Consider the following 16,399-nt stretch of genomic DNA (forward strand, 5'->3'; position numbering starts at 1 on the left):
CTTCTTATTTATGAATAGATATATGAATATGTGTTCATAAACTTAGACTTCAGATAACTACTTCCAGCAGCAGTCATCCCAAGCCTCAGAGTTTCCTCATCTAATGGACATCTGTCTTCAACATGGTGGAAGGACCTTTACAATTATTTAAAACTTACATAGACCTTGTTGAGTGAGATTACGTATGAAATATTTTGTGTAGATTGTTTTTGTTTCCTGCCTTTAGAGGACACGTTCATAAGAATAGATAGAGTGATAGTTGAGCTTCCCTGTAGCAGAGGAATCCAAACAAGCGAACATTATATTAAAATTAGAGCTAAGGCAGTTGCAAGTGATTTTAGAAAACATTTCTTAACAATGTGATGTACACTCTGCAGAAGGATGTAGAGATGGGAGTCATTTGTGATATTTCAAATGGAGGTAAGGGTATTAAGATGTATGGTAAAAAGGTCAGGAGATGGGATGGAAAAAATCTTTTTTTTTTAATAAACTGGCAGAACAAGTGACCTCAGTGACAATTACTTGTAGCATGCAGGAAGAGTCTGTCAAAAAACAAGAGATAAGGTGGGTGGGAGGATTTATCTCAACCCCCAGCTCCAGCTAAATTCTGTGAAAATCAGGATTTAATTTGGAACATCTGCTCACCTCCTGCATTGGGATCACCTGTATTTGGCTGTGATGCAAGTCCTGGAAATGCAGAAGTAAGACAGTCCTGGGATTATGTGGCGGCCAAAACGGATTTGGCTGCAATTCTGGGTCAAGAATGGCAGCCAAGAACGTGTTTGGTTCCAATTCATGGCCCAGGAATATGTAGGTAATATGGACTTTTTTCTTGGCTTCAATTTCAGTTCCTCAAATAATAATTTCACAGGACTTTCATTCTATGAATCAAATCTCTTATGTAGAGTAACATCGAGGTCTGCCTAAAATTGTGAAAATTATGATCAGAATAACAAATAAAAAAGCAGGTATTGATTGTGCTTTACTTGATTTAGATTACTAGTTCCTGATATTGAGTGTTCATAATGGAAATGTGTTTCATCATCTAGCCTTGGTATCCTTCACTTTGACCAGTGTAAAATGAACCATTGATTCATTACTGTTAAAATTACTTTTAGATATTACAAACTAAAAATGTAATGGATTGCAGTGAGATCTAAGGGCATCTCACAGTGTAAATTACCTTGCATTTTACTTATTGTATGCTTAACAGATAAAGATTGGGAAGACATTAAAAAGATGCCAGAACATTCAACATTGATGAAAGATTTCAGAAGAAACACGTGAGTTTTCATCAATTTATATGGTATGATTACAAAAGTGCTTGGTGTTACTCAGATCAAATGATTATCTGTCCAGAATTGCTGGAACATGTTCTTTTAGAATCATAGAATTGTACAGCACAAAAAGAGGCCATTCGGCCCATTGAGTTTGTGCCGGCTCTTTGAATAGAGCAATTAATGTCAGTCCCACTCCCCAGCCCTTTCCCCATAACCCCGCAAACCCGTCCTCCTCAAATACCCGTTCACCGCGTTTTTAAAAGTAGTTATTGAATCGGCCTCCACCACCCTTTCAGGCAATGCATTCCAGATTCGAACAACTCGAAGTTGAATATTGTGTGCATTTATGATAACTGTGGCTGGAAGACCTACTGTGTAATACAACAGTCTCTTTCTAATAACCCAATGCTTTTAATGACCCAAAATGAAGAACAAAGAAAATTTTGGCTCACAAAGTTACAACCTATAGCATTAATAAGTATGTTTGTGAGTACACAGTATTGGATATATTCAACACACCATTCAATCTTTCTGCAGTTCCATCAATAATTCTTACTCCCTAACGCATAGATTATCAGAGATTATTGGTTTATTGTGTCTGAACAGGGAATAAGGTCAAAATGACTTTTCTGAACAAAAGATGGTTAAGAGTGTTACCGGAGTATTAGCTAAAGACATCCCATTTCTTGGACCCTTTTGGAATTCAATTTCATTTGACACTTTCAGATTGCGTAAAGATAAGACTTACAGTATATTAGAATATAGAGCACAAAAACATCCCATTGGGCCCAACTGGTCTATACCTGTGTTTGTGCTCCACATGAGTCTCCTCCTGCCTTTTCTCAACTAAGCCTTCAAGCATAACCTTCTATTCCTTTCTCCCTCATGTACCTATCTAGCTTCCCCTTAAATACATCTATGCTATGTGCCTCAATAACTCCTTGTGGTAGCATATTACACATTCACACCACTCTCTGAGTGAAGAAATTTCTTCTGACTTCCCTATTTGATCTATTTGTAACTCTGGTTTTGGTCTCCTCCACAAGTGGAAACATCTTCCCTATGTCTACCCTATCAAAACCTGTCATAATTTTAAAGACCTTTATCAGGTCACCCCTTGCTCTCCTCTTTTCAAGAGAAAAGAGTCCAAGCATGTTCAGCCTTTCCTGATAGGTATAACCTCTTAGTTCTGGGATCATCCTTGTTCCAGATGAAAGGCCTGATCTGGCACAATGCACCAAAGACCCTTTCTGGGATGTCCACAGCCCTTTTGAAAGTCATTCTAGTTTTGTCAGATTTTCTTCCTTCACTTTGCTGGCATTCAAAAATATTTCCATGCTTAGGATGGGTTTAGGTTCATTAGATGAGATTGTCAAGGATTAGTGTAGCCCAATAACTGATAATGGAAACTGGTGAATTTTCTGTGGTTTATGCCTTGTTCACCTAATTTTGAAAATTTAAAAGCAAATCTTACCTGTATGAGATTTGTGATTTGAAATTTTCAGCGCCTTGGGACGTCTTCCTGGCGTGAAAGGCGCTATACAAATGTAATCTTGTCGTTTTTGAATGAGACAACATTATCTCACTGTTAAGATAGTTTTAAACGTCTATTTGTCATGACTTGCAGGGATAGTGATCTTCATCATATAGTGATTTACAGATTTTTTTTATTTTTGCGTTATTGCAAGCAGCTTTAAACTCACAATATTTCAATCATAGCAGCAAATTTAGCTTTCAATTAGGAAGAAATATTTTCCTAGCATGTAGTTGGTTTGCTGCAGATTGTAAGCAGATCCCTTAATAGACTTGCACACTCTATCTAAAGTTCATCACACAGAATTTTAGAGGTTTACACAGCTTTAAGACAGGACAAAATGTTTAGCTGATGGGATACGGATAAAAATTAACAGCATTCCTTCCATCTTGTCTGGTCTCTACTTTTGCCAAGGAATAGAATTTATGATCCTCATCCTCACCTACAAGGCCATTCACGGCCTTGCTCCCTTCTACCTCTCTGACCTACTATCCCCCTACCTACCTGCCCGTACCCTCCGTTCCTCTGGCTCCGGTCTGCTCCACATCCCCGCCCCAACCGCCCTACCATCGGTGGCCAGGCCTTCAGCCTCTCAGCCCCTAGGCTCTGGAACTCTATCCCCCAGTGCCTTCGCTGCCTCCTCCCTTTCCTCATTCAAGGCCAGTCTCAAGACCTTTCTCTTTGACCATACCTTCAGCTCTCCTCTCGACTCTCTACCCCCTCCCTTCCCTCCCCTCACCCTGACCATTTCCCCCCTGCTCGGGTCCTGACCCAACTGTACAGCGCCTTGGGACGTCCTCCCGACGTGAAAGGCGCTCTATAAATGGAATCTTGTTGTTGTTGCTGTTGTGGCGCTATATCAAATGCAAGGATTATTATTAATGAAAGGTGTGGAAATGTGGTGTTTGAAGTGTCCTCTCATTGAGAATTCAGATTATAAAAGTCTGGAAGCTATGAAACAAAGCAGATATGAAGTGTAATATATTTCTATTTTTTCAAAAACAAATTATGCATGACGTATTCCAGGATTTTCTGACCTACTTAAAATTTGTCTCCCAGATATACTAACTGCAGCCTTATCAAGTATATGGAGAAACATAAAGTAAAGCCAGAAAGCAAAGCGTTCCATTTGGTAAGTCAAAGCTTCTTGATCTTAGTACTTGAAAAATCCATATTAATGTGAATTTTCAGGAGTATGGATTGCTCTTTCAAAGAGCCAGCATAGACATGGTAGGCTAAAAGGTCTTTTGTGCAATACATTTCTGTGGTTTTCATGACACATATTTGCGAATTGATCAAGTTATTAAATGCTGATTCGCATTTTTAGATGCCCACTTCAAACATAATCAAAACCTTGACTATTCAAATATGAAATTACAATCATGGCAACTAAATATTAATGCATTTTATAATTCAACTGAATAATTGAACTGCAAATGTATAAATTAACATTTCCTGTGTTCTTGTCAACCATACGATAATGGTAAAAACTAATGGGTTAATTTCATTTGGATTTGGGGAAATATAACAAAGTACTTCCAAAGTATTGCAAATATAGCTGGATATCTGAGTAGTCTCCAACAAAAAGGAATTAAACTAAGATTAGGATACATCACAACTTCTCCGCCTGGAGAGGTGCCATGTGAGATGAATAAAACTGATCGGAAAGCAAGTTTTAAAAAAAGTTTAATTAAAATGGAAATGAGTTCATGAAGATATTTAAAGCAATAAAAACTGTAATAGACTCCAGAATTCTTAATAGAAGGCAGCAGTTCAGTTATGGGTGAATAAGGTGACTTATTAAAACAAGCAAAGCTATCTAAAGATTGGGTCTGGATTAAATGCACAAATTCCCTTTGTGATCTGTTTTAATATATGGTAAATATGATTTGTGAGCATAAAAAATAATTTTCTTAGCATTGCTGTATGTTTTGACAGTGTGTTTGATGTGGAAGTTTTCTGTTCTGAAGTTTAGAGTACTGCTCCTTGACCTTAGAAATAGTTTTGAGTTCCAGACCATCGGGCATATTAAGTTAGTTATATGACCTGAATATTATTAGATACGTTTATTGCAATAAACTATTAAACAGATACCATCGTACATTGTAATAAAGGGAAAGATCTTAGATTCAAAGAGGCCTTGCACACTGCCTCCCTGCCTTCAAAACCCACCTTAAGACTCATCTCTTCAAGAGTGCTTTCAGCCACCTTCCTTCTCCTATTTTCCACCCCCCCACCCCCAGCTCAACCTCCTAGTCAATTGTGTGATGAGATTTCAGACCCTCTCCCAGTGTGAATGGTGCTACATTTTTTAAGTTGTTTAATGCAGGGATGGCCATCTTGTGACTCACAGGCTGCTTGTGTGAATATTCTACGGAAACGTAATGCGGCCACAGGCCCCAAAATTGGCCATCCTTGGTTTAATAGGTCAGCACACTGACAGTTAACACTAGCACTCAAGGCATCAGAGTGGGAATAGATACACATTTAAATTTCATTTCCCAATATGAACTATGCTGACTGTGGAGGCTATGAGAAGGGGAGATTGGGAGATAGAATTACAACTGGGCTGTTTTTGGCAGCTGACAACAGACCGTATTGGCAGTGGCCTGAAAGCCAGGAATTTCCTTAATCTCTGAACCATAGGCATCAGGCCAAATGGATAAAGAAAGGGGAGAGAAAATGAGTGTAAAACTACCTAAATATCTCTTCTTTTCCCTCCCCCATCCCATATGTTTATAAAATAAATATATTTTGTTAAATGGCTAGAACATTCTAGATGCAAGTTTAAAACAACAAGATTACATTTCTATAGCGCCTTTCACGTCAGGAGGATGTCCCAAGGTGCTGGACAGTGTATAGCATTTCAGACCCGAGCTGGGTTCAGGGGGAGGAAGGGAGGGGAGGGGAAGGGGGGTGGCCGATTGCATGGTCGAAGAGGAGGGTCTTGAGACGGGATTTGAAGGAGGCTAAGGAGGGGTTAAGGTGTAGTGATTAGGGGATGGAATTTCAGAGGTTGGGGGCAGAGTGACTGAAGGCTCTCCCGCCAATGGTGGGGTGGGTGTGTCGGGGGTGTGGAGCAGGCTAGAGCCGGTTGAGCGGAGGGAGCGGGCGGGTTGGTAGGGGGTAAATCCCCCTGGTACACCAGCCATCTCTGTTCCCTCAAGGCACAAGTGCGAGCTGACGAACACGCCTGGACCAAATCCAAACTAACAGTCCATCGGCAGATTTGACTTCACCATACCAAAACCTACTGCTGCGCTCTTGCCTCAGCAAAATCCTCCTTCTACATCAAGGTTATCTTGGAGGCAAAGGACAACCCCAGGCTTCTCTTTTCCACCACAAACCGTCTCCTCCATCCACCTTCCCATGCCTCGCCCATCCTCTCCTCAAACTCTAACTGTGAGGAGATGCTGGACTTCCTCAAACCCAACTCATTGTTCATTTCTAAGTACCATGTGACTTGATTGAATACCCTGATAGTTGAGTTCCATTAATGCCCTGCCCCATCCCCATGTCTTCACAAAAGAAGTGATGTCAATAGCTTCTCTGCCATATAGTATGCAGGAAGTGACCTCAGCTGCAATTCCTGTGCAATGAGCAGGAAGTGGCATCAGCAACAGGCCCTTTTATCCTGCATTAAAGGGCATTGTATCTATGAAATTTGTGGGTGTTGAGGATCACTTGTACTACAGAAACAGCCTCTAGTTTTTATTTGAAAAATGTTATCATATTCAGCGCCTTGGGATGTCCTCCCGACATGAAAGGCGCTATACACATATCTTGTTGTTAGATTTCATGAATATCATAATGTTGAATCTGTTGCTTTTTGTAACTCCTGTTCATTTCAGCTTCAAAAACTACTCACCATGGACCCAACCAAGAGAATTACCTCAGAACAGGCTATGCAGGACTCCTATTTCCTTGAAGACCCTCTCCCTACTTCAGAGTATGTTCATTCATTTGTCATATATGATGTACTTCAGCAAGAATAATTTTCAAGTATATCAAAGGGTTTAAGAAAGAAATGGTGTATGTTTTGATCCATTAAAAGGGTTCAATTATTAGATTGAGAGATGGATAAATTGAAGACATTTTGTGGGAAGCAAGAGATTATCTTTGAATATAGGTGTTCTCACATACCGCTTAGTAACACTCTACCAATAGGTTGGAACACACAATTTTAAGATATCAATTCTCTATAGTACATTATTCCATAGAAATATGTAAGAAATGTATATATTATATAAAAAGGAAACAAAAACATAATTGTGCCTATTGCATCAAGTCTTCCAGGTAATCTCAAGGAGAGCGTTAATTATTGCCAGCTAAGATGAATTTTTGCTCTTGACGCTTTTAGCGTTCTTAACTTATACTTTTACAAATTTTATATTTTCAAAAGTGGAAGAAACTAGTTTTAAAAATAAAATGTACTTGTAAAATATTTTTTATTGCTATCTTGGAGGTTTATATTTTACATTAACTCTTTTCTTGAAAACAAAATGTCATCCTCTAAATATCATAGGATTGAGGACAGCACTGTACTGATACATTGGGGAATCCTTAAAAAGAGATGGCCTCTGTTTGACTTTGTGATTATAATGGTACTGGAAAATGCATTCACATCGGTCTCTCAGATTCCTGTGCGACATATGTCGTGTCTAATAGTTTATAATATCATTGTTTTAGTTATTTTATTATATAGTTTTTATATGGTGTCTAATAGTTTTTCAGTTTACTTCTCCCTCCATTGATAGTGGATATGTGCTGTGTTCTCTTCAATTTGTTTTTGGAAATTCAGAATTGATTGGTACCAATCGAGCTGCCTTTCAAATGCCGTAAAGTCCTTGAGAATTTTTACAGTTGCAAACAGACACCTTTGATATTTACCATTTGAAGCATAACATTTCACCATGTAAAATTTGCCATTGTTTCTCTACTCCACTCAGTGGAAAAAATTGCATCATTTACATACTCCAATTTGATGAGCTCGAACTCTCCAATTGAATGTTGACAAGCCTGAGGCTCTCATGCCTGACTCCTGTCAGTGCTTTCTCAACTCAGGCAATGATGACTTCAACCTTGATGGTTGAGCACTCCACCTTGCAGAGCTGGTCCGGAACCTAAGTGTCTTCTTTGACCCCCGCTCGTTCAAATCCTACATCCATTCCTCTTGCTTGGTCAGTTTTTCCTCGTCTCGATAATATTGCAAAACTCTGTCACTACCTCTCCAGCCACTGAGATGCTCATCCCCACCTTTATCATGTCCAGGCTCAATGATTCTAATGCTGTGCTTACGGATTCTTGAGCTCTTCCCTGCACAGGGCCCATGTGCTCCCCCTTTACCCTATTGCCCCCATTCTTGCTCGGTAAGATCATATTAATGGTAGGTTTGGCTTCTGCCTATACAGTGGCATCCAGGAAAGGAAAGATTGCCTCTACAGCCTAGTTTCTTGCATGAGGTAAAATCACGCATTCTATATATAAGTCACCAGCAACCTCATTATATTCTCCTATATATAACTCCTGTATATAAAGCATTACATGGTACATTTCAGTGTGGAGGATGATAAGAATGGAGAAGTAGGTATTGCCTGCCTTGTGGAGTCTTAGAAATGAAGACTTCTGAAAGCTGTGTTCTCTCCAGCCATCTCTCTCCACACCATTTCAGAGTGCATAAACTAACGCATGGGCAGACATTGTAAAAACAAAGTGAAAAACATTGAATTATAAACACAATGTAGGAGTCTGCTAATGTGGGTGCTATTTACTGGTATTGTGATTATAGCATAAAAAATCACTTTGAAGTGAGGTTGCCCCTTTTTATCCACCCTGTTGTTGGCCTGGCTACCCTGTCCTTGGGCGCGTGCATATAATATAGAGGGAAAGTGACCTCAATGCCATGTCCTCAGTGGCAGCGCCTGACACCTGCTGCTTCTATCCTCATTCACTGAGATACTAGCTTCATTGGTCAGTTTGGCTCACTGGTAGCCTTCTTGATTCTGCGTCAGGAGTTTGTGGATTCAAGCCCCATGTCAAGACTTGGAATCACATAGTCTAAGCTGACGCTCCAATGCAGTGCTGGGGGAGAGCACTGCATTGTCAAAGATGCCATCCTTCGGATGAGGCGGTATACCGGGTCTTTCAGGAGTCCCGTAACATAGTGGTTAATGTGCTCAACTTGCAAGTGAGAGGACTCGGATTCGATTCCCCGGTGGGGCGAAACGTTAGGCAAATTTCCTTACTCCACATGCCTCTGTTTACCTAACAGGAACAAGGAACCCTGTTGTTAGCCGATTGGCAGATTGCTTTCCAGAGGTAATAATCCCTGCCAAAAAAATGTACGATCACTCAGTCCACAACTGTTTTTAGGACACTGTTGTGCGCAGTTGGCTGCCGCATTTCCCCCACAAAATACACAGTCAATTCACTTTTCAATATATTCTGTGAAGCTCTTTTGAGACATCTCAATGTGATATGGTGCTATGTCAAATGCAAGGATTTTTTTCATTATTTTTTTACAATTTTAGGCAGACCTCAATGTTATGCTATATAAGTGATTTGATTCATAGAGTGAAAGTCCTGTGAAATAGGGCTAATTATCTTCTTATTGGGACTATTTAATAGAGCCATTGTTAGATTTTTTTAAGCACATTTTCAGAAGAAAATATAATTTTTAGCAATCTATTTCTGTTGTTCTCTATATATAGATTCTGAGAAGTTAGAAATCAGTAGAGCTGATTGTTTCCTGTTGTAATTATTTTTGCATTTTGCAGTGTGTTTGCAGGTTATCAGATTCCTTATCCAAAACGAGAATTTCTTACAGAAGATGAACCCGATGATAAGGGAGACAAGGTAGGTGTAGGGAATAGAAATGGTAAAAATGTGTCTGTTTCTCACAGAATTCTGGTGTGAGTTATGTTATGACTGACATAATGGCGAGTGTAAATTGCACTGAAGCAGCCAATAGCATGTAAAAAGTATAATTTTTTCTTTGTAGTTTATTTTGCCTGCAGTTCTATTTAAAGGCATTTTCACTTAATAATTTCTGTCTCAAATTACAGTACTAAACTTTTATGGTTTTGTACACCAGATGTATAACCTTTTGAAAAAAGGATGCGGATGTTTGAATATGCTAGTTCAGAATTTTCTCTCTGTTTATTTAAATAAATTGAGAAGAACCAACAGCAACAGCAGGGCAATAACCACACGAATGGAGGTGGCCACCCAGGGAACCAAGACAACAGTCATACACAAGGACCCCCTCTGAAGAAAGTCCGAGTCGTTCCTCCTACCACTACCTCAGGTGGACTTATAATGACCTCAGATTATCAGGTATAAACAACAATAATTTGCACTTATGTAGGTGCTCTAATACAAGAAATGTGTGTCAGATGCTTTACAAAGACTGAGTTGGAGCCTGAGTTCAGAGAGACATGGGGTGGTGGGTGGGTAGGGAGAGGTGAGGTACTTCGAGGGGCAATCAGAGAATGTTGGCTGGGTATTGACAGCAGAGAGGGAGGAGGTGAAGCAATGGATGCACTTGTGATCTTGCACAACTCACTTTCATCAGGCTTTACCAAGGTTCCTATTTTCAATTATTGCCATGGAATCCTTAACGTCCACCGGACCAGGCAGATTAAAACTCGGTTTAACGTCTCATCTGAAGGACAGAAACTCCAGCAATGCAGGGCTTCCCCAGCAGTGTATTGGAACGTCAGCCTAGACTGATTTTGAAGTCTTGATGTGAATCTTGAACCCATATTCTTCTGATTCCGGCAAGAGTGCTACCCACTGAACGAGGCTGACACTTAGAGTGAAATTCAAGGCAGAATCTGAGTCTTTCCTTCACTGTCATTTTAGGTTTTAATTACGTATTGATAAGAAATTTGATTAAATAATTTTCTTTTTTAGCGTTCCAACCCACATGCTGCCTATCAGAATCCTGGAGCAGGAACGTCACAGCCACAGAGCAGCATGGGATATTCAACTACCTCCCAGCAACCTCCACAGTACTCCCAGCAGACACTCCGGTACTGAGCTCTGGCTGATCCTAAACTGAATGCACTCTCTGTGAGGCTGCAGACTGAACATATGGCTGGCAGCCTGGGCTCTGGCCCAGCTCCCAAGAATGTACTGTGTAACCACATTAGCCAAGTTCTTTTGTTTCCACAGATGGAGCATCGCCTCCATAATATAAAGTACTTGGGTTAGACTTGAAAAGAAAGCTCTAGCACAGTTTGTGTTTATTGACATGCTGCTTTCATAGTTTACTTGACCTGCTTCAAACCAACCATTCCCTGCCCCCCCTTCCAATTACAGATTATAGCAGTCGAAGCTGTGAATGTGCTAGAGCAACCATTTCTTATTTTTGGTGGTGAATGTCCTTGCCGTATCACATTTTTTTTAATAGCAAGAAAATATCTCCTAAACTGGTACTTGAAGAGCAGTTACATTTAATGGTCAAGGTATTCATGATGCAGAATATACATTTCGTACAGTTTTCACGTTTAGGTGCTTTTGTGGGTAGATTGCTTAATGTCTTATCAGTGTTTTATGTCAAATGTATTTGCTGCACAAGATTTTACCTGTGTGTAAACTTCATAATTTATCATCTGATCGTAACATCCCAAAGATTTCAGCAGGGCAGATTGTGAACTTGCAACCACACTGTTCCAACATGCCTTGACCCCCTTTTCTTTGTAATTTAATTTACTTGACTGATAACACAGCTGCTACATTTGATTTACCTGCAGTAGATGGAACTGTATTGAGTATTTCTGGTATCTTATCAATTTATCTGTTTCTTCAGAAGACAATTATCCAATTGCTATGGACAGTGTTCTTTTTATTTCTGTTGGTGTTGCTGATTTGTGAGCATGCTTTTCAGGAAAACAAGCATGTACTTTGTCTCTGCAGGTTTGAAGTTTCAGTTCAGATATTTCATCATGAATCTTCAAAGCTGATGTAGTGAATTTCATTTTCGTTGAATTTTTTTTGATGAAAATGTTTGCACTGCAATGGGTGAGCTTAAGATGATTGTGAATTGTAGGAGGGCCTTAGAATTAATCTAAAAATGTAACATACATTGTACTGTATTATTTTACATGAATGAAGCAAGTATTCTGACAATAAATTTTGAAAACTTATACTGGTAACATTAAAACTACTGTTACATTTTAATCAGACGGCACAGATGTGGTATTATGAGCCAAATCTCCTTGATTCAAGTTTGGTGAGTATCAGTTTAAATTAATAGTTATAATCACAAACACACTTTTCTCAAGCAGTTTTTCCACATAGTATATTTTTATTTAAATTTTCATACTTAAATTTTCATAACTCATTAAGAGGTTACCATCTATGCAAAGTTTACTTCAGTATATATAATCTTGCATTGTCCAATCACAATAGGATATTTTCTTGATGCTTGTAGCTGCTTGTCGCATTATTTTTTTTAAAAAAAACCCTGGTTACTGATGCCCCCTTCTGATCAGTTGTGGCACTGTAGCAATGGAAGAGTGAAGCAACTCACTTTTGTCATCTTCCAATGAAGCTGCCTAATATGCTACTTATTACTTACAAATTTCATTCCAACATAGTCACACCTTGTGTACTAAATCTGGAGCAAAAAAAAATTAATTTTCTGAATTTTATTTGTTCAACTACTTTCATAATAACTGTATGATTGAAATGTGATTGGTAAAACACTAAAGTCCACAATCATAAACATGGATTTGTTAGTTTCATAAATGAACCCACCTGAATAAATCAATGACCCCTTATCTCTTACACTGGCATTTGGTAGTGTCTGTGGTCCCAAGCTTTTAACTAAATGATGCATTTGTATGGGAATAAAATGTACAGTGAACATTTTCTAAACGCGTAGAGAATAAAATAATCTATTGAAATGTACAGCATTTACAATGTCCCAGCCTTTGGCCCCACAAAAAACATTTTTCATTAATAGAAGGAAAATGGATCAGACAACTCCATAACTCGTGGTGGTTTCAGTGATGTGACTTGACTGACATTGACGACTGTCAAGAATTTTCATGCATATAAACATTTCTGAATACCAGCTTCTAGGAAGGTAACTGCGGCAAACTCGCTGGTCACACCCTAGTAGGGTAATGGCTTTTAAGGTCACTAAAAATGTAGCTGAAAATGAATTCTATCTGCCTGAACATTATACACTTGCAGGTTATGCAAGTTATAATATTACAAAAATAGTGTAACCTGTTTCTCCACCAAGATTTATTTAAATACAGTGCTTGTGGTTAAAGTGCCCTGTTTGAGAAATATCTAGAAAGAACCTATATTCCGATATGAAATTGTTCTAAATTAATCGTTATAAATCCAGAATCTATTGCCATTTACATCACCAGCATATTTTCATCTATTTTGAATTGTATACTATAGAAATGAAAACGCATTGAAAATATATTTACCGTATGAATGTTTTTTAAACAGCAAACTTGCTCTGCTGAAATAAAGTAAATTTGTAAGTAATTACAGTACTACCAATATGTTCAGTTTCCATTTTTAGAGCTAAGCTTGATTAGGGTTTAAAAACTGTTTGGTGAGGCTACAAAGTTTGTTCAAATTCCAATACAAACGATTGGGCTTTTGTTTTCCTTTGCTCAGTACGAGAGTCCAGTTTGAATATACAGGCTCAGTACCATAAGGCAATTTGTATTTGTCCTTGTGAATAAAAATATTAGAATGAAATAGATTTATTTTGAGAAGTAGGATTAAGGCCTACAATCGGTGCAATGTTAAAAGCCCTTGGGTAAGTTTAAGAAACACTGCTTAATTACTAGGTTTCATATCTAATAACTGCAGTGTATCAATTGATTCATTAAACCTTATTTTTCTTTTGTGTTTTTTTTATTGGGTTGGGGAAGAGAAGACAGATTTAATAACATTTTGTTGAACAGAATGTATTAGAATTGGTATTAAATATTGCTTGCTGTCGAATACTTTGTACAGTATTTCATATGAACTCTGAAATAAATCTTTAGTTGAAAAAGTAAAATTTGTGATATTTACATTTCTAGACATTTTTTGAGATTACATTGGATGATGTACAATATTGCTCTATAACAATAGGCCTGACGCCCACCAATAGTTCAGCACTTTCTTGTTGGTAAGGTACTGAATGGAAACAAAGCACTTTCCTGTGAGGAAAAGAATATAATTGGAATCACAAATTGGACATGGTAAAAAGTGAGATAAAGCAAAGAATGGTGAAACTGCAGAAGGTGTAGATATCAAAATCTGATCATCGAGCAGTCAGAGAGAAGCAAGTGAGTAGCAATGAATTTGGCCCATAATGTGAATTCATGGTTTTGTAGAGCAGAATAGTTTTTTTATGACAGAAGTAATTACGCTATATTGCCACTTAAAAAGAAAATTGTATCTCAACTGCACACAAATTACCACTGAAGCACTTACAATGTCCTTGTGGAAAATGAATGGCGTACCGAATAAATCTCTCTGACTACTGGCAGGATTTTAAGGCAGAAGAGAGCACTTTGGGAGATGTCCTTCAATATGCTCTTTTGATTTTAAATACGTTTTTGGTAATGTGTGGTGAAAAGACTTCTGAATAAGGATGCTACAGCGATCGATAGAAATAAAAACTATCTCAAATATTCGTAAGGAGTAAATACCTTCAAGATGGATGATGGCATAAAACTGACAGTGTTACTATTAGGATTATATGCTATCTCCATATCTCTTCAATATTACAATAAATTACATTTGTACAGGGCCTTTCATGTCGGGAGGACTTCCCAAGTCGCTGAACAGTCAGGAATTTGAACCCGATCAGGGGTGTGGAGGGCAGGGAAGGTAGGGATAGGAAGGTGCCCAAAGATGCATTCGAAGAGGAGGATCTTCAGACGTGCCTTGAAGGATGCAAGAGAGGGAGCAAGGCATAGGGACTGGGATGGAGTTCCAAAGGGTGGGGGCAGAGTGGCTAATAGCCCGACTGATGGTGGGACGGGAAGGGCGGGGGACGTGGAGCTGCCTGGAGCCTGCTGATCAGAGAGCGCGGACAGGTTGATATGGGGTTAGAAGGTCACAGAGGTAGGAAGGAGCAAGGCCATGGAGGGCCTTTAAGGAGGGCAAGGCCTTTGAACTCCTCTGGGGGAAGCTAGTGGAGCTGGGCAAAGGTGAGGGGGTAGGGTCACGGAACCCGGTGGAGGGAAAGGACACAGGCTGCAGAGTTCTGGGTGATCTGCAGCTTGTAAAGGGAAGACTTGGGAAAACCGTCAAGCAAGGGAGTTGGCATAATCGAGCCTAGACACGATAAATGTGTGGATAAAGGTTTCGGCAGCCTGAGAGGAGCGGCAATGGTGGAGCCAAACAATGTTTTGGAGGTGGGGGAAGGCATTGGAAATGATTGTGAATGTATGCATAGATTACCTCAAAGTAGGGTTATAGGTTAAATAACCTGCTCTGCACCACTCAGAATTGCAATAATAACAAAAAAAAGACTTCTAGCCATACTTTCAGGTAATTATTGGCTTCAGAATGGCTCTGAAGATTTCTGGTTTGCTAAACTGATTACCCTACTTAAGAGTGTACAAATCAAACTATTAATCTTTGCATTTGATAAAGCACCTACGCTATCAAGATGTTTCAAAAGCGCTTCAAAGATATATTGTGAAGCAGTGTGGCTGTATATTTTGTAGACGAACTGCTGAGAGTTCCCTAAACCCATGGAAATTTCCATTCAAAGCAATAATATAAACTCTTCTTTGAGGGACACACCCTGCTCAACCTACAGAAAGTATTGGCGCAGAATCCGAGGCTTGAGGACCTGGAGTGTACATTTGGGTCACTGATGGATTTTCACCAACTAAAATTGCAAAGCTTGCCATTCCAAATGCTGTCTGACAAGCTTCCTATTTCCTTGTCAGCTCGGACCACCTTAATCATCAGGGATTTTGCTTGCAGGCTTCACAGGAGCTGAAGGAAATAATCCCTGCCCCCAGTGACTGGTCTGCTCCAAGTCCTGGCAGACGAATCGATCATCAACAGTGCCTTGGCACACAATTGTAGAAAGCTTCCTGGTCACTCAACCCATGATCATTTGTGAGACACTGCTGTGTGCAATTGGCTGCCACGCTACACTGACAAAATATGCAGTCAATTCACTTTTCAGTATATTCTGTGAAGCACTTTGAGAGGTCTCAATGAAATGATAAAGTGCTATATCAAATGCAAGTATTAATAATATAATAATAATCCTTGCACTTGATATAGCGCTTTTCACGTCGGGAGGACGTCCCAAGCGCTTCACAGAACACACTGTAAAGTGAATTGACTGTATATTTGTGGGCGAACGCGGCAGCCAATTGCGCACAGCAATGTCCCACAAACAGTCGTAGATTGAAAATGACCAATTTATTATTGTTTTTGTTTTTGGAGGGATTATTATTAGGCTCTGTGTGGAGTAAGGAAACTTGCCCAAGGTTTCGCCCTGTGCCTGGAATTGAACTCAGGTCTCTCACTTGCAAAGCGAGCGCTCTAACCACTGAGCTACAGGACTCCACTATAAGAGTTACTGCCAAAG

General features: G+C 39.3%; 1 protein-coding gene and 1 non-coding gene across 4 annotated transcripts in view; both read left to right on the forward strand.

The window, feature by feature from the left end:
* Positions 1–13,852, forward strand: part of cdk8 (cyclin-dependent kinase 8) — a 63,773-nt gene extending 49,921 nt beyond the window's left edge. For 2 of the 3 annotated variants that reach the window (XM_007900631.2, XM_007900632.2), the window contains exons 9-14: positions 1,214–1,283; positions 3,874–3,946; positions 6,666–6,763; positions 9,591–9,669; positions 9,991–10,149; positions 10,729–13,852. In XM_007900631.2, coding sequence (XP_007898822.1) covers positions 1,214–1,283; positions 3,874–3,946; positions 6,666–6,763; positions 9,591–9,669; positions 9,991–10,149; positions 10,729–10,854 — 605 coding nt within the window. In that variant the 3' untranslated portion in view covers positions 10,855–13,852. The remainder of the gene's footprint in view (positions 1–1,213; positions 1,284–3,873; positions 3,947–6,665; positions 6,764–9,590; positions 9,670–9,990; positions 10,150–10,728) is intronic. The other variant, XM_007900634.2, reaches the window with a different exon arrangement.
* On the forward strand, positions 8,643–8,775 carry LOC121848976. Its single transcript, XR_006085112.1, has one exon. It is a non-coding gene; the product is annotated as a small nucleolar RNA SNORA57 (small nucleolar RNA).
* Positions 13,853–16,399: the final 2,547 nt, after the last annotated feature.

The sequence above is a fragment of the Callorhinchus milii genome, unplaced genomic scaffold, assembly GCF_018977255.1.
Source record: "Callorhinchus milii isolate IMCB2004 unplaced genomic scaffold, IMCB_Cmil_1.0 Scaffold4, whole genome shotgun sequence".
NCBI classification, from domain to species: Eukaryota; Metazoa; Chordata; class Chondrichthyes; order Chimaeriformes; family Callorhinchidae; genus Callorhinchus; species Callorhinchus milii.